At 39.7% G+C, this 24,384-nt stretch overlaps 1 protein-coding gene across 1 annotated transcript in view; it reads left to right on the forward strand.

The window, feature by feature from the left end:
• The window catches only part of FAM135B (family with sequence similarity 135 member B), a 2,319,882-nt gene that overhangs the window by 1,729,127 nt on the left and 566,371 nt on the right, over nucleotides 1-24,384 (forward strand). Inside the window, exon 12 of the mRNA XM_044067284.1 lies at nucleotides 15,072-17,274. Within this exon, the coding sequence (XP_043923219.1) occupies nucleotides 15,072-17,274 (2,203 nt within the window). The remainder of the gene's footprint in view (nucleotides 1-15,071; nucleotides 17,275-24,384) is intronic.

Below are 24,384 nucleotides of genomic sequence, written 5' to 3' on the forward strand. Positions count from 1 at the left end.
TTGCAGCACATAAGTACAAGAAATCTGGAAAAAGCCAAAATGTATTGGGTGGGGGGGACAGAAGCCCAAAAACCAGGGACACATTTTAAATATTGCTTGTATAACCTTGGAAGTTGCTAGAATAAAATGCTGTGTTACCGCCATGCATTTCACTGCCAAGTTTTAAACCCAGGACCCTGTGCACTACTGTCAGAGCAACATATGACTATGCCCAATCAGCTGTTTCTTCAAAGAAAGACTGAAACTTAAATGGCTATCATTTAGTGAATTCAGTTCTCACATTAGCTCTCACCCTCTTAGCACAAAACACCTGAACAAAGCCAATAATGGGGGAATACAGCCCCCAAACATATTCTGTGAATTCAATTCTCACCATAGCTCTCAAACTCTTAGCACAAAAAAACCTGCACAAAGCCAATAATGGGGGAGTACAAAAATAGGGACACATTTCAAATATTGATTTAATAAACTTAGAAAATTGCTAGAATAAAATGTTTTGTGTTACCATGTACTTTCTGAAGAATATGAAGTCTGAAATGGAAATGTCTGTCACTATTTAGTGAATTCAAAATCAAAATCCAGAAAACCACAGATTTTATTAGGAACAGAACAAAAATGTGAGGCACAAAACTAAATGCTTTTCACAAGTGTGGTGGGTAGGGAATTCAGGCTCTTTCTACCTGCACCCAATGTTGAGGGTTTGAGGCTGAGTTACTCTCTCTAGCCACCAGTTATAGTTAAATGGGGTATTTTACTCATGCTCACACACACACACACACACACACGCACACACACGCGCACACACACACACACACACACACACACACACACACACACACACACACACACACACACACACACACACACACAGTACCTGAGTGATTCAGCGCACTCTGATGCAAAAGTCCCGTTTCCTCCATAAAGCTCAAATCAATGCAGCCCATTTCCTCCATTCAAAATAAACCAGTTCCCCATGCAAAAGTGAATCCCATTCAAATCAAAGCAGCAGCTCCTATTTCTCGGTGCCAGAATGAGCACACATGCATGCACTGCCTCTAATTCATTCTGAGCATGCACAGACTGCAGAACTTGCAGTCCAGTCCCCTTCCAGTCTACCTCTAGTTCGTTCCGAGCATGCACGTTCCAAGCATGCACAGACTGCAGACCTTGCAGTCCAATCCCCTTCTAGTCTATGCAGTTGTAACTGCATAGATTTCTGTACCATCTGTAGCCTGCTGGCTTCTTTCCAAGTCCAGACTGGTTAAACAACAGTCCGGATTCGAGTTTCCGAGCATGCATGCGCAGAGTTCTGGGATTTGTTTTATATTTTGTTTTTTGTACAGCTGGAAGCTCGGGGAGCTGCAGTCCATTAGCATGATCCGCCACTGACTAATACCATACCCTATACTATTTGTTTGGTTTGACTTGTTCTCAGATTGGGGAGTGAAAGACTTTATCCTACCTTCCTTTTTAAAGCGCAAACTCTAAAAATGTAAGGTATTTTTCTGTGTGTGTGTGGGGGGGGGGCAGAATGTGCAACACATGAACATTTGTACTGTATTATTTTGATATTTTTTTTGCTGGTTGCTTGAGAGTGTTGGTTGCTAGAGTTCTGGCTAACTGAGAGTTTACAGAAGTAAGATATATGTGACTTTATGTACATTAACTACGGGACTTTTCAGTGACCTAATGACACATTTGGGGTATCTCAGGCATCTGCCTCAAATATGTTCCATCATTTTCTCAATATCATACTTGAGCATGTGGAGGAACATGAGTGGTTCTCATATTCCTTAATGGAAAGAGTCAAGACCATGTGGGATTTCTCCAATATAGCCAATTTTCCTGAAGTGCTGAGGGCCATAGACTGTACACACATTGAAATAAAGGCCTCACCTGGTGAACTGCTAAGGAGATATGTGAACTACAAAGAGAATAATTCCATCATCTACCAGGAAGTCTGTAATTCACATGGAATTATGTACAATGTATGTGCTAGCTTCACAGGCAGTTATCATGTTTCCCACATATAGCAAACCTGTGACTTGTACCACCAGCATTTAATGGATGATTTCCCATAGGCGGCAGCTTGTTAATGATGCAGTATATTCCCAGGAATCCTGATTCATAACACACATAAGAAATCCACAAAGCCAAACAGACAATGCCCACAACCATGCCCAGACACAAACAAGAAACATTACTGAGTGCTTGTTTGGGCTGCTGTACACATACTTTTGCTGTATGGCTTCATCCAGCAGTGCTCAGCAGTATGACCTTGACACATATGAAAAAATTGTGTCTATATGTGCAGTGTTACATAATATTATACTTCGGAAGCAGTTACAACAGGGTGGACACTTGCAGGATCAGCATTTCCCACACAACAGGTGGCAAAGGCTGAATCAGATGGGACTGGTGCAGAAGGGGATGATCATGTCAAATGGAGGTAAGCCATGCTCTAGCAAACAGGAAGCAACTTGAGCACAGCTTTAGAGCATATTATACAAGAGTAAAGAGGATTAGTCTACATTAAAAATGATGAATACAAATCCAACACCAGGCAGTGTTCAGTTATACATAAGATGGCCACTGTGTGCATCAGATGTATGCAACCCAAGTAACCATATACAGACAGCAGGGCACGGTTATCATCATTTGCACAAGGGGAAGGGAGCATAGGATTGCATATCTTTCACAGGAAGTGTGTGAATGTGATGGCTGGGGAGTATGAAAGTAAAATGCTTTTTTTGTGGAATGTTGGTACTGGGAGTGGGGCTTTAATATATCTCTTTTTGGGAACAGCAGGTATTAATGGAGGTGTGTGATTTACTGGGGCTGAGGTGGTGGTATAAGTGTAGGTCCATGGGGATACAGCCTAAGCAGTTGTTGCAGCACTATGGCTTGGTCTACTTAACAGGTCCAGGGCATACATGGCAGAGTTCAGCATCCCATGCATACCCTACCCCATGAGGGCTGCCTCTACCAGGATTTCCAGTGGATGCACCATGACTCAAGCTAGATGCTAGTGTGTTGCATGACATTGAGCAATGTCTGCTGTGAGACATGACACCATGATGATGGCCACAACCATGGAGACATCCTCTCCTAGAAGCAGACTCCTCCACAGCAGATGTTGTGGAGTGCTAGTATTTCTGGAGCCAAATCCTGGTCATCCAGTGGCATACTGGCTGTCATCTATGGATGTAACATTTCACCAGCTATGTGAACAACCCCATCACCCTGGCAGGTGAGGCAAGGAAAGACTCTACATATTCCAATATGTGATGAGTCTGTCTAGTCACACATATAAGACATGCACTCCCATAAATCATCTCAGATACCGTGAATCACCTTCACTATCACTGCCATGGCTGTGGTGGTACTAGCCTGTGCCTCCATGATGACCCTTCACATGTGCTGGGTAGCAGTGATTGCCACATCAACTTCAGGGTAAGGTAGGTAACCTCCATGTGTACATTATCCACCACCCCTGTGTGGACCTCTCACTCATGAGTGCAAGGGCAGATTTTGACATCTGTCTAATGGGGGCCCGCATACTTCCCTGACCAATAGTGTCCACATTAAAGTCTCCTCCCCATGAACTCAGTAGCCTGGAAATCTGAATGTAGAGAGGATGTGTCCATGGTCTGTGCTGGTGATGCAGTGGTTACAGTCACTCTGTGCAACAAAAATTCTGTACTCCCTGACTGTGCTAGTTCATCCTTATCATCATTATCAGAGATTGCAGATACTCAAATGTCAGGCAGGGGCAGTTTCACAATGTAAGTGCTGGATAAACAATCACCTGTGATTACACCAAAGCACAAAACATCCAGACTAAGTATTACCCTACACCATAATTATACCTGCATCTCAGTTTTACAAATATAAATGTCAACAACTAATACTTTATGTACATACCTTGTGCAGATGGTTGTGGATGTTGAACACCTGATATACCTGTATCCTGTTACATAAGATGCATTTCATAAGTTTGATAGTGATTAAGGGGTGCAGAAGATTTATAGGTAGTGAAACATAGAAAAAGGAATACATACCTGGGGCATCTCCGATGGATTGACTGGAGATCTGTCCATCTCTGCCCCAATATCCAGCACCACACTATGGGATTCTGTAGAGGTGCCAGTTCCTTTGAGAGAGGCTAGAAACTCCTCCATCTCTGTAGAATCTGCATTTGTTGTCTTATGTTCCCAGGCTAGGAATTGTGCCATTTGTTTGGCACCATATCAATGGCTGTGCCCTGGCCACCAACCCCATCTACCCAGTCATATTCCACCTAGGACTAGACAGTTGTCTGCAGGACAAAGAACCATTGTCCATGGAAAAAGAGGGTCTGGAATAGTACCTTATTCTCTGCATCTGATAACTTGGGCTTACATGTGGATGATGTCTCAGCAGATGCAGTAGTGTGTTTTGGTTTGGCCGTTTTTTTATGCATTGCCTCCTTGGTACCAAAAACAGTAGACTTAACAGCAGTGTTCCTGAATGGCCATTACAAGTCATAACACTAGCAGTATCCTTCTTAGCAATATATCATACTGTTTGTGTGTCTGACAGTTATTTAGCTGTATGCACACTCTTTATGTTATGTCAGGCACCTAGGTTTACTGAGCACATCTGCCTCAAAACACATATACAGTTACAAATGTCTAAGGGAACATGACTGTTCCTCTCACCTGTTATGAATACTGTTTTGCTACTGAGATATGTGAATCGCATACAATAATGAAATGTGTTTGACTCTGCTTTGAGTATGAGCTCATGGGTGTGACTCTCATTAAGCTTAACAATCTTCCAGCACAGCTACTGCTGTACCCTTGCAATCCCCCTCTCAATTCACCTTTCCAACACTTTTAGAAGTACTGAGTAATATATGTCATTGTCAATAGGCTGCATATCAATTAAAAACAGCTGTACTACAAATGAATGGAATTGTAAAAAGTAGTATTAACCTTGTGCATGCAGAGGTATTTTTCTTGAAGGAATCTTTTGAAATTCACCTTTGGCAAGTTCTGAGCTCTGTGATCTACAAGCTTCTTCTGTAGCCCAATGTGGCTGTGGGCCTTTCATTGAGTGTATATCATGCATATTCATCTATCTGGAAATGATGATTATGATAATTAAGAGTCAACTGATCATCGCTTCTTAATCAATTAGTTTATGCAATAACCACAACTTCTAACAATTGTATTCAGTCCTTGCTGATGCTGTGTATAGCGCTGGATCCCTGTGGGCAGCACTGAGCACATACAGTCCAGGCCATGCCTTCAGGAGGGGAAATGTAATTCCACACTTAATCAGCTATACATGGAGTGGCCGTAATGCCTGATTTCTTAACAGAAAACACAGGGATTCAGGTTTGCTACGCTTCACACTTTAAATTGCTGGTGTAAACTAATAATACGGTACTTGTATTATCCTAGCCTGCCATCCATCATGCAAAAAAGGTGCTCATTGATGCCCATCATTATGTGATAGATGGAACATGTGAGGTCTGATTTTGGCACCTATTTTAGGCCATTTTTCATTGTGATTTTTTCATGTATGGAGAAGGAAAGGATAGTGCTCGTTTTAAAGCATAAACATGGAATCCTCTACGAGGTTTACAGTCAGAGGCTACTGCAGGAGGCATATAAAGGGGCTCAGTTTAACATTTAAGCAAAGAATAGTATATCCAAGGCTGTCACCCATGATACTGTCAGCCCACACATCAGGGAACAGTGCTGTTACCATTATACTGACATGAGGTGCCTCAAGGCTGACCTCTTATGGTAATGGAGGAATGAAGTTAAACAGCATTCACCACCTCTGTACTGTAAATGTAACTTATCTTAGCTATACATATAATCTGCCACTGCATCCTAGCCACAAATATTACACATTGCTCATTTTTATTTCTATAGTCCCTGCATAGGAGAAGACTGGAGCACCTAAGTGAGCACCTGGGTAAATGTAAATGCTTCGGAATGGTCTTGAGTTTAATATTAACAATAATAGGACTTTTTTCCCAAACATTATACTTTTCATACACCTTTGCTGGTTCTGTCATAACTGCCATAGCTCATAGGTAACAATATGACTGTTTAATGTTATTAATGCATTTGTGCATGTATCCTGTGATATATATGTGGGAGAGTGGATCACAATATTAAGACTGTGTTCCCACATTGTAAGAACGCTGATGTTTTCAAGTCTCCCTGTTGTATTATCAATAAATTGTGTATTTTTCTTTCTCATTATACTAACTACAATATTAGATGAAGAGAATATATATGATCGACATATTTAGGTGGGTGGACATCTTTGTCAGTTTAGTTGCTTTCTTTGCTTATGTCTTGTGAGTGAAATGTTTCATGTGAGCAGCGCTGTTTATTTTGTATATGTACATTTGAGTCAGACATCATTACAGCTTCTTGGAAGTGAGACACTTGTTGGTTTGCCCAAGTAGCTCATTTTGTTAATTCTGTATCTGTCACAATGTAGCTTAGTTTAGGTCCACCTTTCACTTGTCTATTCTTACAGCTTTGTTAAACTGGGAAATGTTTTGGTCCTTCAAATATATTAGGTTTAAGTGCATTACAGTTAAAATATATGTCAGCTTCAGTATTTTATTGTATCTGTCATTCCCCTCCACTATCATTGTTGCTGTCCTTTCTATTACTTACATTTTATTTGTTTATTATTGTATTTTTTTCCATTTATGTTATTATTAAATGCACCTATCCCTCCTGCAAGGCCTGATGCCTCCCAAAAGGTGACAATAGTAGTGCCACCACCACCAGAAGCACTCAGGACATCTGGGCCTCAGCTTGCCATGGTTGCCTCCTCATATCCTGTCCTACCTGCACCAGTTGCTTCAGGTAGATTTACTAGTGCCAGTGCAAGTGAAAGTGATACCTCTGTCACTCATCAGCAACTGGCAGACATTGTGGGGTAGATTATCAGCAGGAGGTTGAATGCCTGAATTTGCCAGATGCAGAATCTCCTCTGGTGACTCATTAAGTCATGCCTGTGTCCAACCTTTTCTCCATAGTGTAAGACAGTGCTCAGTGATGATGGCAACTAATGTGGCAAGTAATCTCCCACTGGGTCTCAGCTGCCAGAGACTGCAGCTGCAAAATTCCATCCTCTCACCTTGTCCTCCTCTCTTTTCTGTCCAAGCCCACCCCCGTTGCTTTTTTTCAGTCCTACCTTCTCCACTGTTTTCCCTCTGTTTGTCTGATGTCGCCTTCATCATTTTGTTTTCCTCTCTGATTGTGTTACCACACACAATGTCAGTCATGTCTGTCTTCCCCTGCTACTTAACTTAACCCTCTTACCTTCTTCTCATGTCCTTTACTGCTTTCCCTAACTTTTCTTCTCTTTATGCATGAAAAATGAGCACCTGTCCCACAAAAAATGTAACCCACCTTTTCCACCTCCATCCTGCTTATTCCTTAGTTGTACACCTTTTGCTCTGCCCTCTGCTTGCTTTAGCTGTTCACCTCTTTCCTATATTCCCATTTCCAACCTTTTATTTAGTAGTTAAAAGAATAGATAACACACCTCACAAATGCCAATTTATAGCTTTAAAATCTTTTATCTTTTGTTATCATACTGTGCAAATTGGGTCATGAAGAGCTCAGATGGTGCCCAGGACTGGCACTGCTTGCTGTAGAGAAACAATTAAGAAGAACCACTATCATTTACTAGGTATATTGGCCTCAGCTGGCATTGGGCGCACAAATAAGCTGAGCATCGTTGTGCAATAGTGTGCAAATAAAACACATGGTAAGGCTGCCATTTGTACTGTGACTGCTCTGCACAGTGCAAGTGGAGAGAGTTGTGGGTTCAAGTCCCACAGGAGTTGTATGCTTTTTGTCTCTTTTACTCTTTTATTCTGAATGTGTGATAGTAATAATCACCTACAATGTCCTTTACTGATATCTTTAGTGCAACTGGTTCCATAGTTCAGCCTGCAAATGAAGTGCTTTGCAGAGTATGAGCAGGAGAGTTGTGGGATCTAGTCTCATAGGAGTTACTTATAGGCACATATTTGTAACAGTAGAGTTATTATTTCATGATCTTTGCATTGTAGTACAGGTACAGTACTCTGCTGATGTTGTAACTGTTTTAGTCTGATGTACTGGTACTTTTCTACCACACCCATTATGCATTGCTGTCCATTTTGTTTATCTTATATTACTTGACATTGACATCTGTGCATTGCATATCACTTTATCTATTGTCTTCCACATCGCTTATTGTGTCGCCACTCAGTTTCGTCAGTGCTATGTGTTTGTTTGTTTGTTTGTGTGACCCTGCTACCTCTTCCACCCTCCTACCTTAATCATACTTCCCTTACTATCTTCCACAAGTTACCTTCTCTGCATATATTTCTCCTTGAGTTAAAAAATAGATCAGCTCATAAGCCTCATGACCATGTAGGATGACCACATACCTTGTTTCTCTTAGGTTCATAGATGTTTACTAGGCTAAAAACCACAAGGGCCTTTTTAAGCCTAGCCATGGATCACAAATCTCTGACAAGTTCTGTTATCCTTGATAAGTGTAAGCAGGGTTTTGGGAGATGAAACATTTATAAGCAGGGGCCTGAGAGATTAACTATTTACAGTTTGCCTCTGTCCATTAGAGGCGTAGGTGCCAACCCATGGATGAATTTCCTGTCGCCCATCCAATTGTCCAAGTTGCACTTGAAATGGGTTAGGGAGGAGCCCTGCTTCACATGGGTGGGAGCCTGTTCCAGATACAAGGAAGTCTATGGGATACATACTTGTCTCTCCAGTAGGTCCTATTTATATCACAAGCAAGGTTTAACTCTTTAGAATGGGTAATTCTGGTGCTGTTTATTTTGAGGTCCATCAAATTGGGGTCTGACAATGCCCTGTATGCTAGGCATAGCTTTCCCTTCAACAGCCTGTGCGAGACAGAATACAGGGATAGGGACTTGAGGTCGTCTGCATAGGACATTTTACTTACGCACTGTATTCTTTTAGAGAGGAATCTCTGTGGACATTCCAATTGTTGCATATGCCTGGTTAGGTACATACCAAAGGGGGCAGTGTACTCAATGATGGGTCTGATGAATGCCGAATACAGTAGCACAATGACTTCTTGGACCTAGATGCCATACCTTTATTAATAAGTTGTTCAACATAGAATGATTTCCTCACTAATGTAGACACATGATGGTCAAAGGCTAGATTGCTGTCTATGTGTGTCCCTAAGTCGCTGACTACTGGGTCAACTCTAAGGGGTGTGTTGTCAATATGATAGTTACCAGGGGTGGATGACTTCACAAAGGATACTGTTATGCATTTCTTGGCATTTAGTTTTAGTATATGGCACTAAGACCAGTTGTTTGTCTGTGTCAGTCCTTTCGGGAGAACATTTGTGTCAGTGTGGGATTCAATGCCAGCTCCTAGATTGCACTCACCTGCAAATTTAGTCAGCCAAAGACCACTGACATTGACTTTGACTTCAGAGAAGCAAATGACAAAAAGAGCGGTCCAAGGACTGATCCCTGAGAGACTCCACTTTTGACTGCCTCTTTGTAGAGGTGATCACTCCAATTCTAACTTCCTGGGTCCTGTCTGTGAGCCAGTTGGCTATCCACTGGGTGACATATGGGTTTGTACCTAACATCTTGAGATTGTTAACAATGCCCGAGTGGGGTATTGTGTCAAATGCCTTGGCCAGCTCAATATAGGCAGTGTGAAACATTTTTCCCTCATTGATTGCTTTGGTGACCTTCTCAAAGAGGTCCACCAGGTTGAGTAAGTTTGACTTGCCCTTGATGAAACCAAACTAGGTTTGGTCCAGTGTGTGGAAGTTTACTATATCATTATCGAACATTTCCCTGCTGTATCTGTGTGTGCAGAATCATGTTAAGCACTCTCGAGGCTTATGTGGACTAGATGAACACTGCTGCTGCTGGACATTCCCTGCAGCCACACTGTGGTCCTACTTGATCTTCACACAGGTCACAGCTGTGGTTGTGATGCACACCTTTCATTCAGCTGCTCACTGAGCACACTTGCCTGGCAACATTCATTTTTAATGACAGGCACAGTAAACATAGGTTCATATGTAAGTACTAGGCTAGCCGCCCTTGCAGGCCATTTTAAGCCTAGTCAGTTTCCACTCAAAGGGGAGAATTAAACCCTGTACCTTGTGTCTTTGAGGTAAATACCTTAACCATTATGCCAACTTCACAAACCTAAAGTGAAGGAAAGGTTGCATGTACTATACTAGAACTCAGGGCCATCTATACTCTAGCCCTACACATACATGTGCTGACACAGGAATAGTTACAGAGGAGGGCCGACTATGAACATGACCACAATGTTACTAAATCCCTGGAGTGTATTTTATCTGTGCAGTTTGGGAAGTTGCTTTTTTATTTTCTTTAATTTTTCACATTAAAGTCAATGGAAGATGGAATCAAAATGTGTGTTTTATTTTGAATCTTTCCTTTTATTTATTTACATATTTTTCTAAGAGCAGATTTTAGTTTTAGTGGCTTGCTTGAGGTAAATTTAGTATTTTCTTGTTGCGTGACTCTGTCTTGTCTTTGTTCAGTGTGTGATTTTTATTGAGTAGCCTGAGTATGAAGTCAGTGAATTTTTAGGAGTGATGACATATGTGCAGTGCTCATACACTCCTAATGATACAGTGAGAATGTACATAAAATGCTGATGGCTTGAGCAGAATTTGGTAATAAAGATACATACTTCATATATGAAAAAAATATTTTATTACACAAGTAGGGTTAGAGTCTTTCTTAGGATAAATATATATTTTTCCTGCAGGTAGATCCTACAAAAATGGTGCGATTGAAATGTGCATTTTTTGCATCATGTAGGAGACTGTTTTTGTTTTTTTGTACTCTTGTCACATCATTAGAAGTTTTCCTCCATCCTTGGCATAACACAGTGATGATAGGAATCACTAGAATGTCATCAATCGTACTAAGCACCAGTAAAGACTAAACTAGAGGCCACCTCCAATGGCATGGATGGACACTTTCTGACTACAATCCAGTTGAAGTGAGATAGATTAGCAGCTTAAGGGCCTCCCGTGGTTGGTGTGTGGGGACAGAGAAATGAAAAGGCTTAGCCTGCTCACTTGTTTTTGTTGTAGAAGGAAGGGGACTGTATGTCTAGGTACTGTTTCTGTGACTAATCCCTGCTGAACACTAGGGATAGTAGGGGGAGTACTGTGTGCAAAGGGGAAGCAAAGGCCTTACATCAGACGATTGTATGCTGAACTGCACAGACACTATAGGCATATTCATCTCACAGCTTATCTTCACTGAATGGCTTTCCACAAGGTAAATTCTCCTAAATGTAACATACATGTATCCAATGCTGTTAAACATGCTTGAGTATTTCTTATAAGCAGTACATATCTAACTAAAGTTAATATAATGTATTGCACATATTTAATGCAATATGCTAATACAAATTGCACTCAAGATCCAATCCCCTACAGCAACTAAGATTATATTTCCCATTCCTGATTTGATATTTGATACTCTGTGAGGGGATTGGACAAAAATAAAAAAAGAATAGCAAATGACATCTCAGATGCTCAGGTAAGAGCCGCCCTCTCCAAAGCAAAAAACACAGCATCAATGGGACCAGACGGTGTCCCGGGCTGCTTCCTACATGAACTCCAAGAAGAGCTAAACCCAAACATAAAACTACTGTTCAATCTCAGCCTTACTACAGGATATGTGCCCAAAGAGTGGCGTACAGCAACAGTGGTCCCTCTCCATAAAGGTGGTGCCTCAACGGATCCTGGAAACTATCGCCCCATAAGCCTGACTAGCTTGGTCTGCAAAGCTATGGAAAGGATCATCATGGACCTCATAAATAAAGATATTGGGGACCTACAGACACTGGATCCTACCCAGTTCGGCTTTGTTAAGGGCAGATCCTGCCTCTTAAACCTGGTTGATTTCTTTGAAACAGTCACCAAGGCGATTGACGGTGGGAAGGTGGTCCACACAGCCTACCTGGACCTCGCAAAAGCCTTCGATACAATACCCCACTTGGGCATTATAGATAAGCTCACCAGCTTAAATATAAACCCCTATGTCACTAGATGGATTGCAAACTGGCTCAAGGACAGAACCCACATGGTTAGAATTGCTGGAGCCATGTCAGACTCCAAACCAGTTACAAGTGGTGTCCCACAAGGCTCAGTCCTGGGACATCTCTTGTTCGGTTTATATTTCTTGGAGGTACAGGCCAACATGGAAGGACTGTGGCTGACCAAGTTCACAGATGACTGCAAACTGGGCGCCATAATCGACTCTCCAGCCGACACAAGCATCCTCCAAAAGGGCCTCATAGAAACAGACAACTGGTGCCAGAGCCATGGCCTCAAGCTAAATGCCAAAAGTGTATAGTCATCCCCTTTGGCAAAAACAAAGTGCCCACAAATTACCACATAGGTGGTAATCCATTAAGTACAGAAGAAGTAATTAGGGACCTGGGGACCCAAGTTGATAGCAATCTCTCATTTGACAACCACGTGGCCAAAGTGGTTAGAAAAACATTTTATATAGCCCACCTAATCATGAAGGGATTCACATCTAGATCAGGGGAGGTCATCGTGCCTCTTTACTCATCCCTCATCAGGCCCATAAGTGAGTACAATGCCCCTTTTGGGATGTACCTTACCAGACACATGCAGAAACTGGAAAGACCCCAAAAGTACCTCACCAAGAGGATCAAGGGGCTCAAACAGATGCCATATGCTGCCCGGTTAAAGAAACTCCAGCTCTACTCAGTGGCATGCCACCTGTTCAGAGGCAATCTGTGCCTGACGTATAAAGCCATGTCCAACCCGGAATTAATGGACATGCTGCACCTCAGAAAATCCAAATCCCATCGAGCTACACGCTCGAGAGACTTGAACCTCAGCACTGAAATAAATAGGACATGCTGGAGGGACAGATTCATAACCCAGAGGCTCCCTTCACTCTGGAATAAAATCCCAGTCCAGGTTAGGCAGAGTCCCTCATTGACTCTCTTCAAGAGGAATCTTGATGAGTGGATGGGAGATCATAGGTTTACCCCGGGTATCACTTCTGTGTCACTGTTAGACAGAGGCACAGTATACTAACCTCGAAAAAGGGCATAGCAAAATAAATTTAAAATGGGTGGTGAAAGCCAAACACATTCTGGCTAGGCTTATAAATTCCCTAGGGCAGATAGCCTAGTATGAACCTATGAACCTATGAACCTATGAACTAAAAGCAGAAATTCATATATGGCATAGGCAATGAGCAAAACAGCAAAACACCCTACCCCACCTAAAACAAATTCTGGAGCCAATAGTTTCAAAGAAAAACAAACTGAAATAAATTTCCAATTTATATTACCTCTGAAGCTCAATGTTGTATGGGTTTCTAAGCTTTTGCTGTTATGTGTGCCATATGTGCCCAGTCCGAATTCCTTCTCGGCTTGATATACAACTTAGAGTCCACAGCTGCAGTCTCCTGCGGTTAGGTGAACCTCAGTTGTTCAGTGTAGTGTGCTATAGTGGGCTTACTTCATTTTTGAATTTGTGAAACAGACAGTGACAAGAAATTATTACTGAACCTATTAACCTATCACAGAATCCATGTAATGACAGATTTATGTACTTTCAAAAATGAGGATACATCTTGCAATAAGCCTTCCAGAACAAATCGAGTGGCATTTTAGTAAATTGGTTGAATATTGGGAAGTATCCTTAAATCCTGTAAAAAAGTATGTAGATGTTTAGCAGAGTTTGATCTGTCTTAAAATTGTGATTGATTCTTAGTAGATGCCAGGGAACTCAGATTGTTGTGCTCTGTGGAATGTGATGGCCTGAAACACTTGTTTATATACTGTTATTAATTCCATTGCGTGACGTTTAAAATCTTTTTGAAGGTTACATATTGCAGTTACAAAATTCCTGCTGTTGTGGGCAAGTTACTTGCCTTCTCACAATGGCAAAGGCAAAAAGCACTTAAAATAAACCCATGCCAAAAACAAGACTGTTTTTTATTATAACTGTATTTTTTTATTTGTGAGGGATAAAGCCACCTGTAATAGTCCTGCAGTGTGCTGTATATCTTCTGTACCCCTTAAGTTAATGCAGTCAACTCTGGGGTTGCTAAAACTTTCTAAAAAGGACTTACCCAGACAAACAATGGCTCTCATCCAGTTATTCAAGTTTGGTAGAGGAGTTAAATAAACTTTTGATGGAACTGAAAGCAATAAATGGCACCACTCTGACTAGAAGCCTGTCATTAAATCCAACATAACAGCTTGTATCACACAATACAGTGATTTGCTCCCATCTTTTAATATATATCATTTTTTTGTTTTACCAATTTGTTTTGAGTGCAGCAAATTAGGAATTTTATTTGTGTGAAAATCTTCTGTAGTTAAATATGTCATACTATTCTCTTCAGTGATGTGCATAGAAGAACACGTGGCAGCAATAACTGTGGACATTTAGCAGGATTTACCTTGTGGAAAGCCATTCAGTGAACAGCTAGAGAATAATGAAGAATTGTCTCAAGATGACAAAACTACAAATGGTTTGACACATAATGAGGCCACACCAAGCATTAAGGACACAATTAAAAGTGAATCAATGTTGGTGGTTAACTGTTTAAATGTAACTGTATCCAGTGAAGTAAGTAGTGATCTAGGTGACTTAGATGGCACTGACATAATAAACCAATATCCACATAAAATCAGATTTATATGTAACTCTTCCATGGTATTACTTTTTGTAATATTACTTTAATGTTTGTTGTTTGCTGTTCATTTCTTGTTTCTGTTGTGAGCATTCTGTATTTGCCAGGCTGCGGCTGAAAAGGGTCCACGCTAGATCAGTCCACTAAACTGCTTAACAAACCTAATAAATGATTATTTCACAAGATGAAATATTTGGTAAATGTATGCTACATATATTAACTGTGAATTTATTTATTTCTGTTCTAACTAGTTGTTTATGACTGCATACCATAAAGCTCTTCTTGTTTGTTTTTTTTTCAGGGCTAAAATTAGACAGTACCTCATCCCCTTATCATCTGGATTCAAATATCAATATATCATCTACTAGAAGCGCTACACCAGAGGACAATATATCGAGCCTAAAAAGCTCTTCAGAAGAACCAAACTCCAATAGGCATTCGCTGGTGCCACCTGCTAGTCTTAGTTCTTCAGAATCAAACAAAAACTGTTCTCAAAAATCTTTTGAAGAATTGTTAAATAAAAAGAATGCTCTTATTAAGAACTATGTTGGCTTGAATGACCAATCATCATGGACTAGTGAACACAGCAAGCAAATAGAGTATGACTTTGAAACCATTGATGCAATAGACATTGCATCTGACATAATGAAATTATCTTTTGATGAATGCTCAGCAGATATTCATAAGCAAAGATACAAAAGGGAAAATGCATTATCTAAAGAGCTAGGGAATAATGAAGAATTGTCTCAAGATGACAAAACTACATTTGGTTTGATACATAACGAGGCCATACCAAGCATTAAGGACACAATTAAAAGTGAATCAGTGTTGGTAGTTAACTGTTTAAATGTAACTGTATCCAATGAAGTGAGTGGTGATCTAGGTGACTTAGATGGCACTAACATAACACAGCCACCTTATATGAACAGGAACGTTTATGAAAATAAACTTTTACAGAATGTTGATATAAGAAATATTTCTCCTGATTTAAAAGATCAGTTACATGAAGATGTTGCAAACATGTTGGAATTGCACACAGTGAGGGAAACTGTTATAACACATACAAATGACCAAGTCAACACAGACTTTTCTCAAGCTACTGCAAAAAAATCAGCAGTAGCAGAATCCCGATATTACTCTGTTAACACAGAACCAATTAAGAGGTCTGCATCTCTTATAACAGATTCTGGTATTGAAAGTGAGCCAAGCTCAGTAGCTTGGCCTGACCTGCGTACAAGACCTGTGGATTTATGTAGTGATCATGAATTTTTACAACAGCTAGTGAGGAGACATGCCATGCATAGAAACTCTCTAGAAGGAGGGCAGACTGAAAGTAATGCCAGCATGCTCAGCGGTATACAAGCATCGCTCACATCAATTAGTTCTTTACCATATGAAGAGGAAGAGAAGGAAGTAGAACTGATCAAATTGACTAAATCAGTTTCTGCTCCTCATATCAGCAGTCCTGAGGATTGTGGAGAGATACCTGGTTGTGCAAGGGAAGAGGATATAAGGACAGAACTAAATCAAGAATTAGACAAGCATTCTTTTGTTGGAAGGGCTAAGTGTACAGATTCACATTTGAAGGCAGCACATGTGTCTCTCACTGCAGAAGATGATCTGTCAGAGAGCTGTGCAGCAATGGAGTATGATATTGACTATGAGCCGCAGGAAATCAAAGACACAGTTTTGAGGCAAGAAAGAAACAGTGCTGCACTGTCCGCAGTTATTGCTGCCACTTGCTCTTCTATGCACATCATTGAAGAGAATAATGTGACATATTTAACTACAGATGAATTTCAAGCAAATAAAATTCCTAATCAAAGTGTTACAGAAGATAAGAACAGCAGTATTGATGAAAGCCTGAAAGAACCAGTTATGCCATCTGATGTAGGAACACATGACATGAAACAACAATTTACCAGTAACTGTATACCAGATTTAGAAAACATGCCAAACAAACTTTATGTGATGCCATATTCTTGTCAAGAGATTATGCCTTATACTGAAACATCAACAGACTCTGACATGGGAAATACAAATTTGCAGCACTTTACAGGATATTCTGATCTATTTCCTGATTGTTTAACACCTGAACTCAGCCAGGAGTTACAGGAAATTGAACTTGATGCATTCCATGTTACCACACAGAACTGTTTTGATGATGATTCTGTGTGCCTAAATGAACAAATTAAACAGGAGAACTGGACTTCTGTTAGAAAGATGAATGACTCCCAGTCTGTTATTACCAATGAAGACTCCTTAGGAGCTGCTACCTCAGGGCTGGTGTTTGAAAAAAGACAAGCAGCTGAAGTCATGAATCTTTCAGTCTCTTGTACTGCCACTTGCCTTCCCTTTTCTTCAATGTTTAGAGATGCTCCTATAACTGGAATTTCAACAAAGCATGCAATTTCTCCAATAACAAAACAACCAGTGGGCTCCTTTGGACTTGTCTGTGTTAATGCAGATAACCAGGAAGAAGAAATGAATGAATGCATGCTAAGGTAATAGGAGTATGTTTTCAATTCATAGAGCATTTTGTCTTGCTTTTCTTGCATAGTGCCTCAACTGTATTGAATTAAGCTTTTCTAGTAATATTTGTTCAGCTAACAGAAGAAAATACTGGTGTATCCGTGTCTTATTAGAATGTATGCACTAAAGCTGGTGTAAAAGTATGCTACAATGTGATGCATTTTCTTAATTTGAATTATTTGTAAGAATATGCTGTTTTAATCATTCCCTAGTCTTACTAGGTTTTCATGCTTATATACATGGCCTCACCCTTATGGTCTTCTTTTTTTTTTCTACATTCTCCTTTATGACTTTTCTTGCTTTTATGTTTCTTCTCACAGTGCACCTCTCCATGCTTTGCCTTTTCATTTTTATATGGGACTTTTGTGCCACTACAGCATTCTCCTGGGATTTCATGTAGAAAGTTACCTAATTCTCTGAAATTGCCTGCTACTTATAGTCACTGAAATTGAAGCTACTCACTTAATAGTAGTCCATTGTCTGACCAGAGAGCTTCTCCTAATAAAAGCATTCTGACTGCCCATCAGCAAGGGTTTTGTCTATGTGTACACTCTTCATACTCCCAACGAGGAATACACTAAATGTATATCATCACCTTCTTACCTTAGTTCCTAAAATAAGCATCCCCATTTCATTCTTTGCATCACATGGAATTTTGATCTTATCATATATCTTGCTGTTCTTTCACGATCTCTGAACTGGCCATCACCCTATTTCTTCTTGGTTCTAATTTGCCCACATGCTTATAATTAAATGGGTCTCCCCTATGTATCCCATCACTCCCTTTCTTATTTTCAAACCATGCTCATTCCTGTCCTCTGCAACTCTCCACCTTACTACCAAGTCTGTCTTGTGTTCACTTGCTGACCACCAAGATTCCTTTCAGACTGGTCATATTTGCCTTGACTCAGACACTTTTCTATTACAATTTGACACCTTCCTTTCAAAAATGACGGGGACTTCAGTACTGACCATAAGCACTTGGAGTTTTCTCAACAAAAAATATTGGCTTTGAGTAGTGGCTTGCCAATAGTAAATCTGCTACAATTCATTATCAAATTCTAGTTAAAGCCGAAAAAAAATAATTTCACTATCTTTAGAATTAATACCACCACTCATTCTACAGTATGCTCCTAGAAAAAAAAGTGGGTGCAGGAGACCACCTGTTTATTCCCAAAAAGGTTCAATGCCATCAATCCCATCTTTTCTGAAACATGCTTTCATCATTCTGATTAACAGAAAAATTACCATCATCTGTCTGTCTAGCCTGTTTCCCATTTGCTTTGTACCTGCTTCTACCACCACCAAGCAACACAATCCAAACAGAGATGCCTTTTCAGTTCATATGATATCTCAGTTCAAATGAACTGAACTGCTGCATGACTTTTTATCACTGTTGTAGAAACGGTTTTAGAGTTCTGCACGTTGAATAGTCCAGTCTTTGTAGATAACACCAACATTTCTGACTTTGCCTTCCATGTTCTCATCTTATATGAAATTGAAGCACTTTGGCAGGAAAGCACATCTTTAAACTGTTTTTCATTTATCTCAGAAACTGCAGAGTTATCATGATGGTGCAAGACAAATTCTGCAAACCCTCTGCACTTAGTAAAGACAAATCTTATAACTGTGACTTTAGATGTTCGTCATTCCCACTGCTTCAGTGGCATTTTGAGTTATCTGCCAAGTTAACCCAGTACTGAACAGTTTTCAAATGCTCAGACCCCCTCACTCTTTGTTGCTGTGACAGCTGATTGGCTGATCATATTCTGAGTGGGCAACCTACAGCTGTTACAGAAACTGAGTCTTCAGTTCTTTTTCTGCTATCCGAAGAAGAAAGTCCCCTGACTCATCAAAGGATCCAGTGCTGATTTTTCTGTCTTACTACTCGGAAAAGCCCCATTTGGAGCCCCCTTCCTCTTATATTATTGTTAGATTTATTATCTTTTTAATGTTTATTTAAAAATATATATTTTAATATTTTGTTTCGTTCAGTGTTTATGTAATTCCAGTGGGAATTTCTGCTTGTAGCAGCATTTGTTTAGCGTCTATGTTTGGCAAATGCTTGTTTTTAAGGTTTCTGTGGAATCCTTCAGTATTTCTCTTAGATGTGCACTGTGTGTGTGTGTGTGTGTGTGTGTGTGTGTGTGTGTGTGTGTGTGTGTGTGTGTGTGTGTGTGTGTGTGTGTGTGCTGTTAGACACTATGAGGTGTATATTGCAGTCAAACCATTATTACACTGTTTTATTTTCATGTTTTGACAGAAAATATTACAGAACTTTGATTATTCAGAATTTACACATCATTCGCTATATTTATGACTATGTTCTGTGTTTTAACAGTGTATCATGATTTTACCAAAAATGAAGTTATTTGAATGTACTGTGGAGATTTTTGCTGTTACAAGAAGATGTAGTTTAGATTGCTACTAAATGTCATTTTGTGGCAATTTACAATGGTTAAAGTATGTAGAGTAAATTTCTTACATTGGTTTGGAACATTGGTTGTTTAGCTGTTTGGACTTTGTGTACTGGAAGAAACTTCTTTAACTTCTTTTAGTTGTAAAAGAATTGTGAACACGTTTTAGTCTGTTTATTTGTAGAAACAGCACAGTTTGGCAGAGTTTAGTTGTATGGGGGCATACTTATTACTAGATGCTTTAAGTACTTATTGTGATACATTATCCTGTAATGTCAAGTTATTATTCGGGCTGGTGTACTCTACCCTGACATGAGGGATCCTAACTCTGAACCCCAGGCCCCTCCACTATGAAATCAGATTACACCTAAAAGGAAAAAAAACAAACAAAAAAAAAAAACAAAATATAGATATGTCTCAGCCTACACTTAGTGATTCTGTCAGGACCACTGCTCAACTCGCAGACCATTTACATTTTGCCTAATTTCCCTGTAGTGTATTATTACCAGACACTATGGAACAGGGGTCAGACACACCCATCAGGGCAGTTCCAATACCTGTCACAGAAATGAAAGAATCAAACCATTTAGGTGCAGGAGTGGTCGGTGGTAAAAGACCTCTTGCCAGACATAATACTCTGTTCCAGATATTTTAGCTAATAGTGAAGTTTACAAGAGAAAGAAACAGAAGCTTCATCTTTAAGCTGATAATCAGATTATAGCTGTTTATAAAAAGTTGATGATGATGTCTCCTTGGCTAAGAGTTTTCTACAGCCAGCTAATTCTGGCAGTAGTGTTCTCATTCAAGGCTCTAGTGCTAGCTTGGCTAGAGATCTTTCTGTTGTTTCAGAGAATGATGAGGAATCTGATAAGAACAGTGGTGATTTCCTAGTTGACACAAACTCCAGTTATTCTGATTCATTGGAAGGTGAACCTAAACTTAAGTTGAAACAAGTGTTCACTTTTCATCAGATAACTGCTAGAATAGTCATATGCTTGCTTGGGAACAGTTGAGAAATACCCTAGAGCTAGACAGGGCATATGATATTATACAGTACGAGATGCACAGTCCTCTGGCTATCCTTCTCTTATTATCCTTGTAAGATGCTTATAAAGCTGCTGTGGAAGATGTTTATAAAGCTGCTGCAGGACACAAATATATATTCCAGCAGTCCATAAAAAGAGTCAGAAAAAATATAAGATCTCCTCAGATATGACAGGTCTGTTTTCTCATTTGACTGCTGACACAGTTGTGACCTGCCCAGCTGTCTGCTCAGAAAAGTCTTGGCTTCATCTATTTCAAAATCCCTGATAAATAAGGATGATAGTTAGGTCTTCAGAGCAAAATAATGTCTCTTTCTAGTAATCTAGCCTTTACAATGTTAAATTATCAAGGATATATATATATATATATGAACATTTATTTTACAGTGTGTCTACAGTTCAGAAGATTTTGCTGCATCCTTAGCTGTAGTGCAAAGAATTATATGAATGAAATTGTTTTGAACTGGACTCTGGTTTTAAAACATGTTTTGATAGCTGTGTTTAAATGTGTAGATACAGTCTGGAGAAATGCTGCTTCTTCTGTTGTATTTAGACAGTATGCTTGGTTATGTAATCAGAACTTCTGTGATGATTTAAAAGCTGAAAATCCAAATGTGCCTTTAAGTCCTGAATTGATATTTGGGCCTTCATTTAAACAGATTCTCAAAGAATGGTATGAGCAGGCAAATTAATGCATGGGGTATCTAGTATGTTTCCTGTACCCATATTCTCCCCAAACAAGGTATCTTCCTTCAAGGGGCAAAACAAGCAAAAATCCAAGCCAAACAAAATCAAGCTTTCCAAAGGAAATGGCAGGAGGATAAGTTTTCAGGACCAAACAAAAGGGGGTTCCTTTCCAAAAGAAGATTCTCACCCTGCAAAAGAATGACTATGCAGAATCATAGAACACCCATATCCTGCACCTGCCCTTCATTTTTTCTCTTCCTCCATCCCCAGGCTCTTCCTCAGCCCTGAAGTCTGGCTGCAAATCATCTCAGACGATTGGATTCTGAGAATAATTCATAGAGGATACACTTGACAGTGGATGGAAACTCTCCCTTTTCAGGGAAATATCCCCACACCCACCAGACCAGAAAGAGCTGTTTCCTTAAATGCTCTATCACATGGTAGAAGCAGTGACTGCAATATACAAAGACAAAGGATTTTACTCTAGGAGATCTATCCTAAATTTGCCCTTTCTAATCACCATTGTAAAACTTTCAAAATTCAAAATGCTCACCTTACAGTTGGCCTTAGCTTTGCTTCCAGACCACTATTTAATGGTGATTCTAGATCATCGGGATAGTTATCAACACTGTGTTTACCTTTTGTAGAACTCTAGGCATTTCACATTTTTACTTATTTAGACATGTTGTCGCCTCACAGTAAGATGTTGTCTTGTTCGATTCTCAGCTAGAGCGTCTTCTGTGTGGAGACATGCGCAAATGGGCATACCTTCATTGAAGGTTGTGCAGCAGGGCCGGCAACTCGGCACATAAAATTCTACTGCCAATCATTAGCAGACCGGAGTTCCACTGTGGTGACTCCTAACCGGGAAAAGCCGAAAGACACAACAACTTATTTAGACAACTTGCTGATTTATGCCAGTTCTGTATCCAGGTGCCTGAAGTTCTTAAACAAGTTTGCATTCCTCCTTTTCCACCTGGGCTTCAAATTGATCCTTCAAAATACTTCCTCACACTTTCTCAATGAATTGTTTTCCTGGGCTGTTAGCTAGACACAGTAAAAAGGATGGCCTTCCTGGTGGAAAAGTTCTGACTTACAGACCATTTCCTTGGAGTTCCCTTATCTGGACATGGCCTCAGCAAGAGAATTCTTGACATTTGATCTGTCCAGGTAGACTGTTCAGATGAGCATGCTGAGAAGTGTCCATGGGAGTTTAAGCACAAGGATTGTGGAATCTTAATGACATGTCAAATCACATAAACTTAAAGAGACGTTGGCAGTGATTCATGACTTAGAAGTTCTTCACCATTCATGGACTCCAGGTTGTCTTCTGTTGGTCACAGATAATACTACAGTGCTGTGGTGCCTGAGCAAACAAGGGGTACAAGGTCATAAGCTCTTTTCCAGTAGGTAATGATGGCCTGGGAGCTCAATCTACAGTGCTCTTCAAGCCTTGTACATTACACCACAGCAAAATACAGTGGTAGGCAGACTAAGCAGTTTATGAAAGACCCTCATTAGTGGAAGCTCCATGTGGAGATAATGTTATCCTGAGTTTCCTGTTAATTATAAAGCCTGTTTTGACCTTTAGTTTAACTACTAGCTCTATGTTTTATTCTGATAAAATAATTGAAACATATATTTTATATTCGATATTTAGTAATGGAACTGGTCTATAAGAAGAGAGACTTTTGTTAGATTTTATTATTATTATTGGGGTTAATGAATAACACCAAAAAGGTTGGATATTAACTTCCTTCTATATTGCCAAACAAAATGTCTTCATTAATGAAATTATATTTTGTGGAAATAACATATTTTTCAAAAGTAAACTGTCTAAACCAGGAACATTATTATTCATGAGATTCTGTAATTTATTGTTTAATTTCTATTGTTAGAAATATTTTAGTTGATATTGTTTTTTTCTGAAGAGAATCAAAACATTGTGCAGTACTTTAACTCAACTTTTTTATAAATTTTAAACTATCATGCACCCTCAAGAACCATAAGAATAAAAGCAAATTATGTCCCATGGCTAACTAAAGAAATTAAAACTACACTGAAAGATAGGGACAAGGCGTGGATACAATTCCACAAAAACAAAAACATTACTATAAAACAAAGCTACTTAGAACTAAAGCTAAAAAACAAATAAAACTTGACAAAATGAACTACTACCAAAACATACAAGAAAAATATGTTCACAACCCTCAGAAATTCTGGGCCACAATAAATACTATACTTCAGCCAGGGAAATCTGCAACTCCAACCCCTGTAATAGTAAACAACCATGATAACATTCACACACAATTCAATAAATACTTCACTGAAACAGTCCAAATCCTTGACAATGCCCAAAATAATGCTAGTAGCCCCATACTGACTACTACCCAAACCCACTCCAACACACAAAATAATGCCTTCAATTTTTCGATGCACCCAGTGTCCACAAAAGTTATCTTTGAACTCCTTCATAAACTTAAACCGACCATTCTGGCTGCTGCTAACTTACCACCATATTTCCTTCAGATAGCTGCAGAAGCTATAGCCTATCCTGTTGCTATTCTCATTAATAGAGCTCTATCAGAGTGCAAGGTACCCACTATATGGAAAACATCCCATATCATACAACTACATAAAGGAGGCAACTCCTAGAACTCACTAATTACTGCCCAATCGCTATTCTATCACCCTTATCAAAAATATTAGAAAGAGTTGTACATACTCAACTAATGCACTATCTCCAAAACAAAATCTGCTATCTTACTCTTAGCATGGCTTTAGACCCTCCCACAGCAGCACCACAACAGCAGTACTGTATTTTACCAACACAGTTAACCACTACAAAAACAAGGGCCTATTCGTATCCTCTATATTTTTAGATTTATCAAAAGCTTTTGACATGGTTAACCACAATATGCTTCTTAATACTCTA

This window comes from Protopterus annectens, chromosome 3.part1 (genome assembly GCF_019279795.1).
Source record: "Protopterus annectens isolate FY-2018-M chromosome 3.part1, PAN1.0, whole genome shotgun sequence".
NCBI classification, from domain to species: domain Eukaryota; kingdom Metazoa; phylum Chordata; order Ceratodontiformes; family Protopteridae; genus Protopterus; species Protopterus annectens.